The sequence below is a fragment of the Sinohyriopsis cumingii genome, chromosome 2 (assembly GCF_028554795.1).
Source record: "Sinohyriopsis cumingii isolate HCF-2022 chromosome 2, ASM2855479v2, whole genome shotgun sequence".
NCBI lineage: Eukaryota > Metazoa > Mollusca > Bivalvia > Unionida > Unionidae > Sinohyriopsis > Sinohyriopsis cumingii.
The window spans coordinates 155,284,675-155,299,851 of record NC_142962.1 but is presented as its reverse complement, the minus strand read 5'-3'; the positions used below and the strand labels follow the sequence as shown (position 1 = coordinate 155,299,851).

The window sequence follows — 15,177 nt, the reverse complement described above, 5'->3', positions numbered from 1 at the left end:
AAATCGATCTGTGATAGTAGAAATGTAAGAAAATGCAATATGAAAGTTTTGGTATATTTGACTCTGTATCGCTTGTGAATTTAACAATCTTCATAACCTTGATACGTGCATCTTCCATTGCCGTTTGTCTCGGTATCACACACTTCAATGTTTATAGTATAAATCTGAAGCATACAAGGAGAGCTATACAACAGTATATAATATGTGTATGAATCTTATTAAATACATCTTGATGTGTCTGTATGTCCGCCCAATGTCTTCCACAGCGAGCGTTTTCCATATTGTGTATTGTTCCACTTCCTATTTTTACACTACTTAATTTTGACCTAGTTTAATAAACACCCATTTCTACAGAGAACACATCTGTCGCAGCCTCGACATTTTTTTACACTTATCAGCATTGAGTCACTCGGACAAAAAGATTTGTCAAAAGTCATATCATTATTATTAATGAAGTGAAACAAGGACACATACGATGAAAAAAATAATACATTTCTCCAATTCACTTTTTTCCAACCAGGAAGTCCTCTTAAAATCTTTACCAACTATTCGGACAAGGCAAATACAATTCGTTCCATACCAATCATCCAGTCTGCTACTCAACATGTGTTAGCTATGTGACTCACAGCTGATAACTGCATCTCCATCACCTTTTTAGAATTGTGTTTTGTGTTTTACGTGAATATGTCATTACTGATTTTCTGAGGTGGTTCTTGGGTATTTTACTTTGGAGTAATGAACATGAAACACACGTTTATGGTATATTTCATAAATAAATCAGCATCCTCTACATTACTGCTAATTTAAATAAAATTACGTGTATTACTATTAGGATGTTTCTCTCAAAATTAGGCAATTTTACTTTAATAGTAAATTTTCAAACGTCCATTAAACTAATCTTGATATTTAACTTATTTTGACAAATTAATTCTTTCTAAATGTCTTCTGTCTCCTATTATTTGCACTATTAGAGAAATAAGTTATGAAGTATGCAAAACAGTTTTGTACCTTAAACAGTACATGTACATTAAAGAATTGGGGTTCTGCATATTCACAATGCCATTTAATTATTGCAAGGATGTTGTACACTAAATCCAGTATTCTTTTATTATAAGTAAACAATTGTATTATTATACCATCATGATTTTCCCCCAATTTTATTCTTTCAGCTTTTCCAACAAAATATCTGTTCCAAAACAAATTTTTTGATAAATATAGGAACAAATTCTGAGTAAACACCATTTTTCTTTTGTTGTCGTTGTTAATGGTAGACTGAGAGAAGAAAATGCAGCAGCATATAATATGAACTTAAGTGAAGTTATGAACTTACTAAGCCTGGATTTAAATAAATGGTATCACTTGTATTTCTAATGACAGCCACAATCCTCTTAGTTTGGGCTCAAGACCAGCAATAGTGAATAGAGGTATTTCGAAAGACATATAACAGCTCACTCATTATAATGTTACTAATTAGCATTATTGAAAACTTCTTAGATATCAAAATAAATAGTATATATGTATGGTGCTTGTTGGCGACATTGGCAGATTATTCACTCCACATCCTGGTTCCCGGGCAGTTTTGATCTCTCACAATAATAATCACGGGCATAGTGGCTCGTTACAAAGAAAATCAACAGATTTGGGTTCTAACCTGTAACACTATTAACATATTATATTGTTACAGGTTAGAACCCCATCCCTTGATTTTCTTTGTAACGACCCCCTGTCATCATGGGCAGTAAATTTGAAACATACTACTTCCGGGTCAATCTATTTTTAAGGTGCAATATATACTAGTACATAATGGGAGGTAACTCAAGTTGTGCTATTCAATTCAATTCATTAATGAAAAAATGGAAATAAATAGGTAAAAAGGCAATTATTTATTTTGCAGATGAATATTTATCGAATATTTAACATTCAGCAGCATAAATATGCATTTATTTTATTGATATTTGTGGCAAGAGTGCAGAAAAGGACGACGTGCTTCGTGGGCAGATGGAAATCTGCCCACGAACTTTTATCTGCCCACGAAACCGTCTGAGGACGACAAAACTGCCCACGACCCACCTTAAATAATAGTATATATATATATATATATATATATATATATATATATATATATATATCCCATGTGTATAAATTGGGTACCTTTTAGGGATCATGGGCATTACATCCCTATCTGTCATATATTATTCCCCTCTCCCTTTTCATACCATGTTGAAACTATAATCAGTATTGTAGCATGGTAGTGCAAATAATACTATATTTAGAGCGTTGTACAGCGACAAAAAAATCTCATAAACCTACGCACAAATGAATTTACACAGTAGGTTCATGCACTTAACACAGATGTTGCAATTCCTTTGTGATTCAATAATTCATACCAATCCCCAACCATTTCATTAGGTGCTTGTTTCTACCGACATCCGTGTCGAGGAGGTCAAGCTAACCATATGCAAGGCATGCATGAACTTGTGCACGGTTCTTGCTGTTTGAGAAGAGCTGTTTAAAATCTTTACTTCTCAACACCGATCAAGGGTAAAAAATTTAATTTGAAACTAGTGGGGAGTACGATGTTTTTTTTGGTTTCTTTAAAATTGTTTCATCTTCGTTTTATGCATATTTCAATAAACCTAATGGTATATGTCATTGTTTATTTGCCTTGTTTATTTGCCTAACTGAAAGCTTAAAAAGAAAGAAAAAGAAGAAAAAAAAACACGCTAGTAAGTAAATAAAATAAGCTATCCACACACCGAAGGCAAACAATAATGAATAATTGGGCTCGCGTTAGAATAACTGAGGCATAAGCTACAAATATTTTGTGAATTCTACATTAATTGTATCATATCAAACTAGAAACCTGTCATGCAGGTGTTATCTCTCTCACGCATATCCTTTTACACCTGATTATTTTCTTCCATCCATCCATCTATCCATCCATGTATCCTCAATACGTCTGTCTTCCTTCTTTTCCTTATTTTTTCTTTTTTCTTTCTTCTGTCTTTAATTGTTTCTTCTTCCGACGTTTTTAATTGATAGCTTCAACAAAATGTTCCGTCAAGAAACGTGTTAGTATAGGCATAATACATTATGTCATGAGAAAATGTCATATGACGTACTGCCCCGTTTCCCATATTTCTGACATGTAATTGCGTACACAAGCAGTTTTTTGGTGCATATTCTGTGAAGATCTCGGCTTATCTCACATATAGTGCATGCATAATACGCAGAAAGGTCATTTAGGTTTTAATTTGCCAAAGTGGATACATATTAGCCGATGTATGTATATATGTTTGATCATCTGAAATTTATTTCGACTTCACGGGCTCAGTTCTCTAAATATACAATCCTATGTTCAGTGAAATGTTTCCCACAATTCATCTGAAGTCCTCCCCCCGCCAAAAGAAAAAGAACAAAAAAAAAAAAAAAAAAAGATGTGGATTTAACGTCATTTTTCAGCACACGATAGGCTATACATGGCGGCCAGTATAACTGGTTGGGGATGAACCAGGGAAAACCCCGTTAAGAACCAGTCCCACTGACGTTACTGGCAAGCTTTTTCATATATCAATGTTGGACGAGATCGAGACTTGAACACATGCAAACAGAGCAGAGATGGCAGTGATCTGTAAAGGCGAGCGCTTTAGATCACTCAGTCACCCGTGCAGACTATATCAAATAATAAAATAAATAACATTAACAACATTTGCATTCCTTTCAAACAAATTTCCATGTTTCTTTGCTCCCCGAAAACGACACGGAGGGCATAATTAGTTCACCGCTGCATTTGACAACACTACTCGCTTGGCATTTTCTTTGGTGTTTTGATCATCAACGATGGGTAATTGTTAGAAGCACAAGACCAACGTACACCAATCAGATTATATATATATATATATATATATATATATATATATATATATATATATATATATATATATATATATATATATATATATATATATATATATATATATATATATATATATATAATAGAGCACAAGACCAACGTGTACCAATCAGTTCGTGTATTGAATAAAGTAACACTTATAAAGTATCTATAAAACAACAACGAAAAAGGCACATACATCCGAAAAACGTTCCAAAACGTTTACCTTTCTTCAGCTTATTTAATTTGGTCTGAAATAATTTAAATAATTTACTTCATTTTAATGAAATTAACCTAACATTTCAATTATACTCGAAAAAGTTCTTATTTCTCGAGTACGGTCAGTTATCTCTGGCGCGTGCTTATTGAAGACAGGGTTTCCTCGAAAAATATCTAAACAAGGAGCGATGACTCACGTGTTTAGTACGAATTGCATGTGATTTGATGCACATAGCCAGGGAATCGTAAACAGGACAAAGCATACGCAAAACTACGCATCTTAATAACTTTTCATGAAAATCTATTAAATGTCAAACCATTTCATAGTCACTCCACCTCGATTCACCAACTTTCTTTATAGAAATTATTAAATAATTAAAGAATTGTATTTAGACTATAAGACGTTTATATGCCTACTTCTTTTAACCAATTGCGCATAATGTGCCTCACTGATAACATTGACCTAGAAATTGATGCCCTTGACATTTTATCGTTATTTCAAAATATATAAAAGGCAACGGATTTTCTGAAAGGATGTACAGCTTGATCGCTAGAAAGAACAAAAGGTAAGTGAGCACTGACTATGTAACGAAAATGAACGGGACATGAGCAAGTTGCAATTCATTTCTGAAGTGAGCCGCGGGGAAGTGATTAGCGTGCAGTACTCTTCACCAGACTTGTGTATGTTCAAAACTCATCATTCGGATCAGGCCTGGTGTCCTGATGTTTCCTTTGCAAAGGCACGTTACAACCTTCATGTGTTGATGTGTCGTAATAACACCGAGCAAACAAGTCTGAAATGTCATGGGGTTGGCTTTATATTGAAACCGAAACATGTTGTAACAAACCTTGGGTATGTTCCTTTTTATTTACGTCTCCGTTTATAGATTTGTTAGATTTTCGTTATTATTTGCTTGGAGAATCAGTAATGGATGGTTATTTCTCAGTCCAAGGTAATAAAAAATGACTAGGTACATGCGTCATTCGTTATGAACTGTATTCAGCAGACTTTATGGTAGCAATTAGTTTCGTAAAATGGCACCTTTCAAATTTTTTAATTCATACAAGATAGTTTCGTTTTATAAGTTAATACACAGTGGGGTATACAAAATACTGACATGTTTACGAGTCGCAAATGTTTTTGGTAACAAAAGATGAAAACAGATTCGGTATTTACGGAGGAAAATATTTTTTTAGTATCAACCAAACTTGCTCAAGAATAGAAGCAATAGAAGCATAAAATCAATGTTCAGCACAACACCCCCAGCGCTCTTTTCGTTCTTTCGTGGGCTGATAATGAAAATATCAGTTACTTAAGTGAACGGTAGGAATGGGATGACCTAATATGTCCAACTAAATTTACATTTTTGACCCTTTTTTAAACTATTTGATCATATGATTCATATCTGGCCACAAGGCAAGCCCTATTCAGCAACGCACCACAGCTGGTTTATTATTGTTGTCAAGGAAATAAGGGGAAATAACTTCACAGAGACACGATCGGCGTCGAGTCAATTTCTTCATAAAACAAGGAATTTCCATGCCTGAAACGAAATGCGGTGTTATAAAAATAGAATTGCAATAATAATAATAATGATAATAATAATAATAATAATAATAATAATAATAATAATAATGTTAATAATAATATAACTAATAATAATAATGAGCTGAAGGAAAACAAAAATGCCTGTTCTCCTTAAAGCATCATAAATGCAAGATAGTAAATAATAGATTTGCTATGACACTTTACTCTCTACGCCGTGAGGCTTTAGTGTTCGTCAAAGGTTGTATTGGATATAAGCAGTTGCCATTATTTCAGATTTACAGACACGTATTTAAACTGAGTTCGTTGAAGATGAGGATTCTTCTTCTTCTCGCTCTTCCCGTCGTCGTCCTTTGTCAGTTGTCGCCACGTACGTACTAAGACGTATTTTCTAACCTAACATAAACCCTATTTAAAGTTTACTTATGTAATGTTTGAAAATTAAATATGGTCACATGGATATTTCATGTTATATGGAGAGCCTAGAAAGAAAAGATATTTGTTTTCCAAAATTATATTTCCATATTTCATTTATTAGGGCTCTGCGAATAAGGAAATGTTTGTGTAATAGAAATAAAAGATGTATCTTTTTTGTAAAAATGTTGAAGAAAAATGAAATGGACTTGGTGTGATGTCTTGAAATTGACCCTGTGCATTGGAAAGTGATGTAGTAAACACGTACTGTAAAATTTGCTAGATAGCTGTACGAATTGCAGACTGGTACGAAGAGACAAATTATCTATCTTATCAATATAATATCTAGTTACGCAAGGTGTCAAGTTTAATATACCGGACCGTCTCGATTACACAACTTTTTAACTAGTTTTTTTTTCTCTCCCCGAACCATCTCAGTTTTATGCCAAATATATATGATATTTTAGACTCGATCATTCAAAGTATAGATTACCGGAACCACTCTTCATTCAGCTATTCAGTTTATAATAATTTATTTTCTGTCACATTACAATAAATTTCGAAATTTTTGTCGCTTATGTCCATAATTTTTCACCTAACCTGCCTGAGTTACTCGTGCACTAACGACAGAAGATCAATGATGTGCGACAAACTATATTATAAGGCACATCAACATTATTATCAACAATTTTATTCAACTATTTAGAATTCTGTGACTAAGAATGCTGTCAGAGATAAAGATGGCCGTATATATTCTCTCCGTTTTAGAACACTATATCTCTGTTTATAAACTAATACGGATAACATAATGTTACACTGATTAAGAATTTATTGTAATGCCATATTTGGATTGTTGTACAGAGACTACTGTTCCATGTGGTACTCCAGTAGTTCAACCGATCATCAAGAGAATCGTTGGTGGAAAAGAGGCAGCGCAAGGATCTTGGCCTTGGATGGTACGTCATATCTGAATCAATCTGCCATGGTGAACAGGTTTTACAACACTTCAGTTGAAGATGGCTACTTTCCCCAGGATTGTTTGACATTATAATATACTTAACTACTGCGAGAATCCATTTTTAAAATCTCATTTCGGTTGATGCATAATTGCAACAAAATATCATTTTGGATGAAGTCTCTAGTCATGGAGAAACATTTAATACAAAGTTTTAGGGTAGATTTGCGTGCTGTCATGGCAGCTTCATGTCTGAAGGATTTAGACGATACCAAGAGACAGATTAATAAAACGACCAAAATAATAACATCTAAGAAAATGGAATTTGAAGTTCTGGTTAAAATCTGGATATTTCATTATTTAGACACCGACGTCGTAGTATAAATATGTTTATAAAACGAATAGAAAAGGAAAAAAAGGACTTCCGTCTTTCTTTTTCAGGTGATGATTGTCGCGCTTACTAATGACCTTCGCCTCATTGTTGAAGGTAGCGGTTCCATCCTGGGCACCCATGTTATCTTGACGACTGCTCAACATTTTGAGGGGTCAGTATCTTCCTTATTCGATGAAAATTTAAAATGTCAACTTTCACGCTTCCCTGTCTTCCTAATGATTAACTCAGTTTTAGCACGAATAAATTGTGGAATCATTAACATTAGTGTTCATATATAATTTGAAAGGAATTAAAGAGCGCTCATTGATGTTTTGGACCAAAACACTACTTTTGTATTTTTGAGAACGTATTTAAAGACATTCTGAATTGTATCATTGTCGTACATCAGGGCATTCAAATCAATTTGACTTAATTTCGGAACTTTCTATATTTAGGACTTGTGATAGGATATTAAGGATTTTTTTAGACTTAATTCACAGTGTACCCATAATTTTCACTTAATAATTTAAATAAATAAATTATTTGATTCGACTAAATGTGTTGATTTCGCATCTCTCTGTTACATACTTTAAACCTAAAAGGGTAACAGCAGACCATCAACTTAGACATGGGTTCAAACTGATAACCTACATTGTTCTCAGATGCTCACTGAAGTATTAATAAATGTACTTCGATTGAGTACGCCCATATTTCCTCTGAAAAATAATCTATTGATTACTTTAAGAAGTTTGGATGTAAAACTGAACACATTCTTCTCGTATAATTTATTAAATATTACCATAATTATAATAGCAGACAAAACGTTCTCTTTTGGTTCAAAGCTAACGTTTAAGTCATTTTATCATTGTTACAGCATATCAGTCATTTCCCATTTTTTATTTGAACGGTTCTTGTTCTAATTTATAATCTTTTCTTCTCATAAAGGTTAATATTACTGAAGTAAATACGGGAGCTGCATAAAACGTGCTCGTTCGATGATTCTGCATACATGTTAAAAAATGGATATAAATTCCAGAGTAAACGTTTGACAGGCAGATTATAATAATTTTCCAATTTATAAAATTGTTCCTTTTTTTTTTTTTTTAAAAAAAAAGTAGATCTGTCTTGTCCGAGTAGTATAACAATAAATGCAGCATCAATCTTTTCCGAGATTCAGATTAGTTTTCTTTCATATTCCTGTTTTAACAGTCCAGGATTCAGCGTATTTGACCTTGACCTCAGACATTGGCAGCTTCACCTCGGAAATCACCACATGAATACGAGAGATCCGAATCAGAGACTATATCACATCCGTAAAGTCATTCTCCACCCCGGGTATAACGTCACCAGTCTCAAGGACGACATAGCCCTTATAATTACACAGGAGCCAATCGAATACAACGATCACACGCGACCAGCTTGTCTCCCGGATGCCTCTCATCACTACCGTGTTGGAGACGTTTGCTACCTCCCTGGTTGGGGAAGTACGCTTAGTGAGTATTGAATCCAGATACGGATGGGCATGTAACGGGCGGCGGGAGTGAGGGTGGTATTGGGCAGGGTGGGATTGAGGGGGTTAGGGTTTGGGTATTGCTAATTATGAACAGAAAAGTATATATTATTTTTGTGCTTTCTTAGTTAGTTGAGGTGGGGCATAATGTTTCAATGCATTTGTGTTCTCGTGTCGAAATTACGAAATATTATATCTTGTGATGAGCGTTACATAGAAGGCATTTGTTCGTGTTTTAACATACAAATTTTGTAGTCGATGTATATGTTTTTCCCACTTTTTATTACCATCATTCAATATTAAGTTATACGACTTTTAAATATTCGCGTCATTTAAAATCGAGCACTGTCTGCATTCTGTTTTATCAATGCATCTTTATCACTTGTATTTAACATTCGAATTATCGGGGACATTGTACTGAACATGTTCATTACATTTCTAGCAACCGGTGATGACGAAGTTCTGAATCAGGTAGACATGCCCATATTGGATGATAGTGTGTGTAGCCGACAATTCAGAGACTTCCTGTCGGACACGGAAATCTGCGCCGGATACGAAACCGGAATAAAGGAATTTTGCCCTGTATGTGATGTAACATAGTACTTGCAAATTTTAAGTGTATACTCTTATTATCATAACATTGAAAAATTGTCTTCTGAGAACATCAACTGGATATATTAAGATATTGCATAGTGTTACTCTTGTTGCGTGTGAGTCCGTAGGATTCGGAGTCAGTCTGACTGTATTATCAGGGTGTTAGCTGAACACTGCATGTATTCAAACATTGGTAACATTTCATTCTCTGAGTATAAAGCGTTCATCATTATTCTGATATCTGGAGGAAACTTCTACTTTGGTTACAAATCAGCAAATTTTTTTTTTTGGTTGTGAAAAATCGATATTCTTGTCTGGTTGTCTATTTTATTTTAAAACAATATGATGCTCGTGAACATAGCGTTTTCTTTTAACTGACTTGGAAAAACATAATGACCAGTCATGTGCTGTCATTGATTATACTGTATAATGTATAAAAATAGTACAAAGATTTTTTCAAATGCATGTTCTATCAGATTAGTCCATTGTCGTCTTCGGCTTGATAATGCAAATATGCAGTGATTGGACGTATTAACGAGGGGCATAAAATGAAAATCATCATATTAAAAATATAAAGATATAAAACACATTCTATATATAATTTTTTTTAGAGCGATCTTGGCAGTCCCCTGATGTGTAAAGACAGCAATGGGATATGGTATATACAAGGTAAGGTTATTTAACGGTTAAAATATAAAACATGGATTTTCAAGTTCGAACTTTTCTTAGGAACACGGAGAATGCTTTGAATCTGCTGAATTATCTTGACTGATACAGTATTATATACAACAAAAGCTTACATACTTGTGTTGATTGAACTTGATTTTTTTCTCTCGGTAGGTCTGGCATCCTCAGGTGTAGACTGTCATATCACTAGGTACCCAGGAGTATATGAGGACCTGAGCATGTACTCTGACTGGATTAAGCAGACGATGGCGACTTCCGGATATCCGTATGAATACTGAACATTCGCGTTAAATTTAATGTATACAAGTGTAAGAACGTCTACAGTAAATGATACAATAAAACTGGAGCAGACTGTAATGAATGTGCACGGAGACATTCTGTCGAACATAGACAATGATATTGTATATAAAAAAAAGATTTTTACAAGATGACAAGTTACTCCTCTCTCAAATAAAAATAATAGTGCAATTTATGAAGTGGACACACACACACATACACACACACACACACACGCATATATATATATATATATATATATATATATATATATATATATATATATATATATATATATATATATATATATATATTGTAACAATCCAGGGTTTTTACATGACCGACGAGCCGTGTCAAAACTTGGCGCGATTCCGCTTTAAGTCATAAGTTTCCCATAATTCCAAAGACTTCCATACAATTAGTGTTGTAAACTAGAAGGTCCAACGTGTATATTCTATAATAATTTCACTCTAATTAATACAAGGCCACATATTTCAAAACTTCCCAATTGTCTATCAACCACACATCTGCATGATTTCTCTTCATTAACTTTCCGTAACGTACCGTCATCATTTCACACTGAAACTATACAACTCCCCTTAATACTGGGAACTATTTTTACTACGCCACCTTGGGCAAGTCTAATCATGGGTTTAAGCCACATTTCGTCTGTAAAATTCCATCGCATTAGCTACTACGGCAACACAAAGGGTACCTGCCGACGACTAAACAGTCCCTTCTCGTTCATTCCATTGTTTAATATACCAGTCTCCAATCTTACATACTGCACCTGGTGTCACACTAGCAATGTACACAACTAGATTTTAATAGGGGCTGTGGAACTCAAGGATACTCATGCTACTCTGACCTGAATTCACCAAAAGTAAACCATGGCATCTTGGAAACTCATTAACACCTCTCTCCGTTACGTTTGCTCCTAGTAATTGGCTAGTTATTTTGGACTGAGGGATAAATTCCCAGCACCGACGTCCCATAATCAAACAAGTAATCACAAAAATCTAAGAATTCCTTACGACGAAGTACTGTAAACCAATGCGCATACTCTAAATTTATTACAATATATAGAGCATACATGAGCGTACACATACATACATACATACATACATACATACATACAAAAAGGAAACGATAAGAATATTTAAATTTTTTACTCTTCACTATTGCCTCTATCTTTTTTTGTTTCTTTGTTTTGTTTGTTTCCTTCTTTGTTTTCATTACTAGTTTCATAATGGACAGAAAACCATTATGATAAGTCAAAAACTATTTTGTGTTACATTCATATATTGTAGTTTAGAAACAAGCATGAGATTGTTCAAACCCAAACATTAAAACATAGTAAACAGAACTGTCACGAATAAAATGTATTTAAGAAAGATGAAATATACAAGTAAACACGCGAGACAAAACATAACAAAGCAAACCTGTATCTATCGACTTAAAGAAAACATTATATAATTTTAAAGAAAACGGTACAAATGTCCGGAGGCAAATCATATCTCTATGTAAATATCATTAAAATCAGATGATTGTATATCATATACAGTAGTCTAACTTTGCCATTATAGAAATATGACATTACTGTATGACATATGATATACATCGTATGGAATCAAGGAGCTTCACAATGAAGAACAATTTGCAAAAGAATAAAGAGGTTATATTATTACAAATAACAACGTGGCAATTATCCATATTTCATAATACAAGATTTACCTGTATAATACACGTTTGAAAGTTTTGGAAATATACTATACCTATAGTAGCCAATGCCAATCTGAGTTTGAGATGCAACACAGTAGAGACCATTTCTCTCTGGTCTCACAACCAATATCAAGAAGATAGGTGATGCACCAATCTGTACCAGGAAAGCCTTGCATACAACCTACCATGATACTGAGTAGACAATACTATCTAAGTACACTTTGAATATACTCGACTATATGAGTCACACTTACTCCGGTAAAGAAAGTGGACCTTTCTTGTACATAGTTTACTACAAAATAATATTAGGTATGAATGTACTCCGTATGGTGGTGTGTATATCTGACTGTTTTCGAAAATAAATATTTATACAAAGACTTCGGGAACCAGACTGATGCTAATACATAATTAGACAATTTGTCTTTTTTTTTCGTGGGTTACGAAAAACAAAGGAGTTAAAACAAGTATTAATATGGACTAATCCCATTTTAAGGATATCAATCAATTAAAAACCATTATAATACAAATAAGACGATCTTCAGCATCGAACGGTTCAAGGTTGGGAAGTTACTCAATGCAGTACGAACGTTTCTTTGATTTGCGTTATCTACCATTCGTGAGGTTTACAAGAAAAAGTTGCAATGAAAATTTGCGCTATTTCAATACAGTCTTCTGTAATTTGTCAGTAATACCCGTGGGCTTTTGGGTCTTCTTTTGTGGCAGTCTCTGATACCTGCAACATATTCCATTTCCTCACGATACCGAGATTCTTCATCCCTGAATGAATTTACAAATTATAGGTCTTCTGGCGTAAAAATCAAATCTGCCAATTATATGATGAGCTATGCTGATAAAAAATTCTTTGGTGGCTATACAAGGTTTACAGTTTAGTGCTTATAAAAACATTGCTAACCCACTGGTTTGTAGTTTCTGTTTTGTCTTTATCATCCCAAAATAGATCTTAATGGAATCCTTTCAGATACATTGTTTTAACTCTTTAAAATCCTCATGTGTTTGTTAGCATTTTGAAATGCAATAATGTAGTCGGGTGTGATTCTTTCTCTTTTTTCTGGTCTTCGAATATACTGCTCAAGCTTTTATTCTCACTTAGGTTAATTCAGCTACTGCTTTCGTCTTGTCATCGTTGAAAGATCTAACAAGAAGTTAAATGTCTTGAAGCTGCAATATAAGCACAGCTGTATCGAATTTAATTGTGTTGAACGTGAAATTAATATATGTATCGTATCTCACATTGTTTCTAAAATTGTAAAGTGTTCACTGGTTAGAATACAATTGCTACTAATTGTCAAGTTAATATCACTAAACGTAATCTGAAATTCTCGGATCTTTTTAAAACATAAATATTATTTTTCATGTTAGAGAAGATTCATGTATTTATTTTCTTTCAGATGTCTAATGTTTATACTTGTACCCTCTCCAAGTCAAGAATAAAAGAAGAAAGAAAATGCTGAAATAAAACTGACTTATTTAATACATGTCAGTCGTACAAATAATTTGTGAGAAGAATCAGAAATAAATGTAAGGTAACAAAATCACACATTACTTAAAAATGACCATCGAAATAATAATACAGCAATGTACAAATCCAGACACACTATTTATATACTTGACATTTAATTATTTTTTACACACATCAGTTTCTGAGTTGAGAATGATTTGACGGCGTTCTCTTATTACAGTATTGGAAATTCCTCTATGATAAGGATGTTGTTTTTCAAAGACAAAATACAGGCAGTACCTTTCTTAATTGAAGTTATACGTATCTGAAACAATAGTTAGTAATTGGAAATTATAGATCAAAGTAAACCATATTTAAAAATTTGATTATCAATGTAAACTACACAGTCGTCTGTTTGTAATAACATTTCACACTGAAAATAAAATTGAAGACTTAGATTCCGACAAATATCGAAAATCACAGTCTTGTAAACATTGAGCCAATAATGACCAAACTTCCTACCTATAGCAGACAAATTTATTGATATATACATATCCAACATCATATCTGAAAAGCAACGTTTTGAGATAGGTTGTCTAAGTAGTCTGCATTATTTAGCGAGACAACAATTAAAATATGATTTGGAATATTCATCTCATTAGGCAACACGTTGTCCATTATATATCATAAACAATGGAGAACAGCTGTGTTCACTAAGAACTTTGGAGCAGATGATTAATTGTATGAGCCATTTACACTACTGTAATTGTATCCTGACGATGACATCACATTGTTCGTACCCCAGAATGTTTTATCAGTAACTAAGGATGGGAACAGAGAATAAAGACTGTTGTACAGAAACTGTTTAAGTTTTGATGAGTCTTATTAGGGTATATGGAGTTGTTTTAAGTTTCCTCAAAACAGACAGCAAGTAAATTACAGGCTGAGATACACGTAAAAGGAAACAATTTCATATGCCTCGTAATTTCCACAAACCATTTATCGGTTGATCGCTGTGCTCCGCATCCCCTAAACACAACCATTTTAGCTTTTACATTTCCTTTCATGCAACATTTTGCAGCAGAAAGAAAGATCAAGAAGCTCGTTTGGAGAACTCTAAAAGCAAGAAAAGGATGCATCACCATATTGCGTGAAATTTAATATTGAAAATATTTTGACAGAACCTCTGGAGTTTACATTCTTGATTTAAGTTGGCTATGTATTGCTTGGAGACCTTTTATTAAACATTTTATCAATACCACAATTACTCTCAGACATCGATATCATTGTCTTACAAATTATTCAAATACTTTATAATTTACTTCAATAAAAATGGTTCAAAATACGACGATACTTTAAAATAAATGACTGAAAAAGAAGGCTATTTGAGGTATTTGTTCTATCTAAAATATCAACTATTAGTCAAGTGTGTGAATGTCGTAGAGGACGAAATGATAAGGACTATTAACAATACAATGTACACAAAGCACAGGCAGGCGAGGATATGATTTTGTACAAAAGTGTTTATAT

General features: G+C 33.5%; 1 protein-coding gene across 1 annotated transcript; it reads left to right on the top strand.

Moving 5' to 3' along the window:
- Positions 1–4,624: 4,624 nt before the first annotated feature.
- Positions 4,625–10,536, top strand: LOC149806157 (plasma kallikrein-like). The gene is made up of 8 exons (XM_089937412.1): positions 4,625–4,677; positions 5,934–6,027; positions 6,933–7,027; positions 7,468–7,571; positions 8,609–8,892; positions 9,352–9,491; positions 10,115–10,172; positions 10,344–10,536. Exons 2-8 carry the CDS (start codon positions 5,970–5,972, stop codon positions 10,466–10,468), a joined length of 864 nt encoding a protein of 287 aa, XP_089793538.1. The 5' UTR covers positions 4,625–4,677; positions 5,934–5,969; the 3' UTR covers positions 10,469–10,536.
- Positions 10,537–15,177: the final 4,641 nt, after the last annotated feature.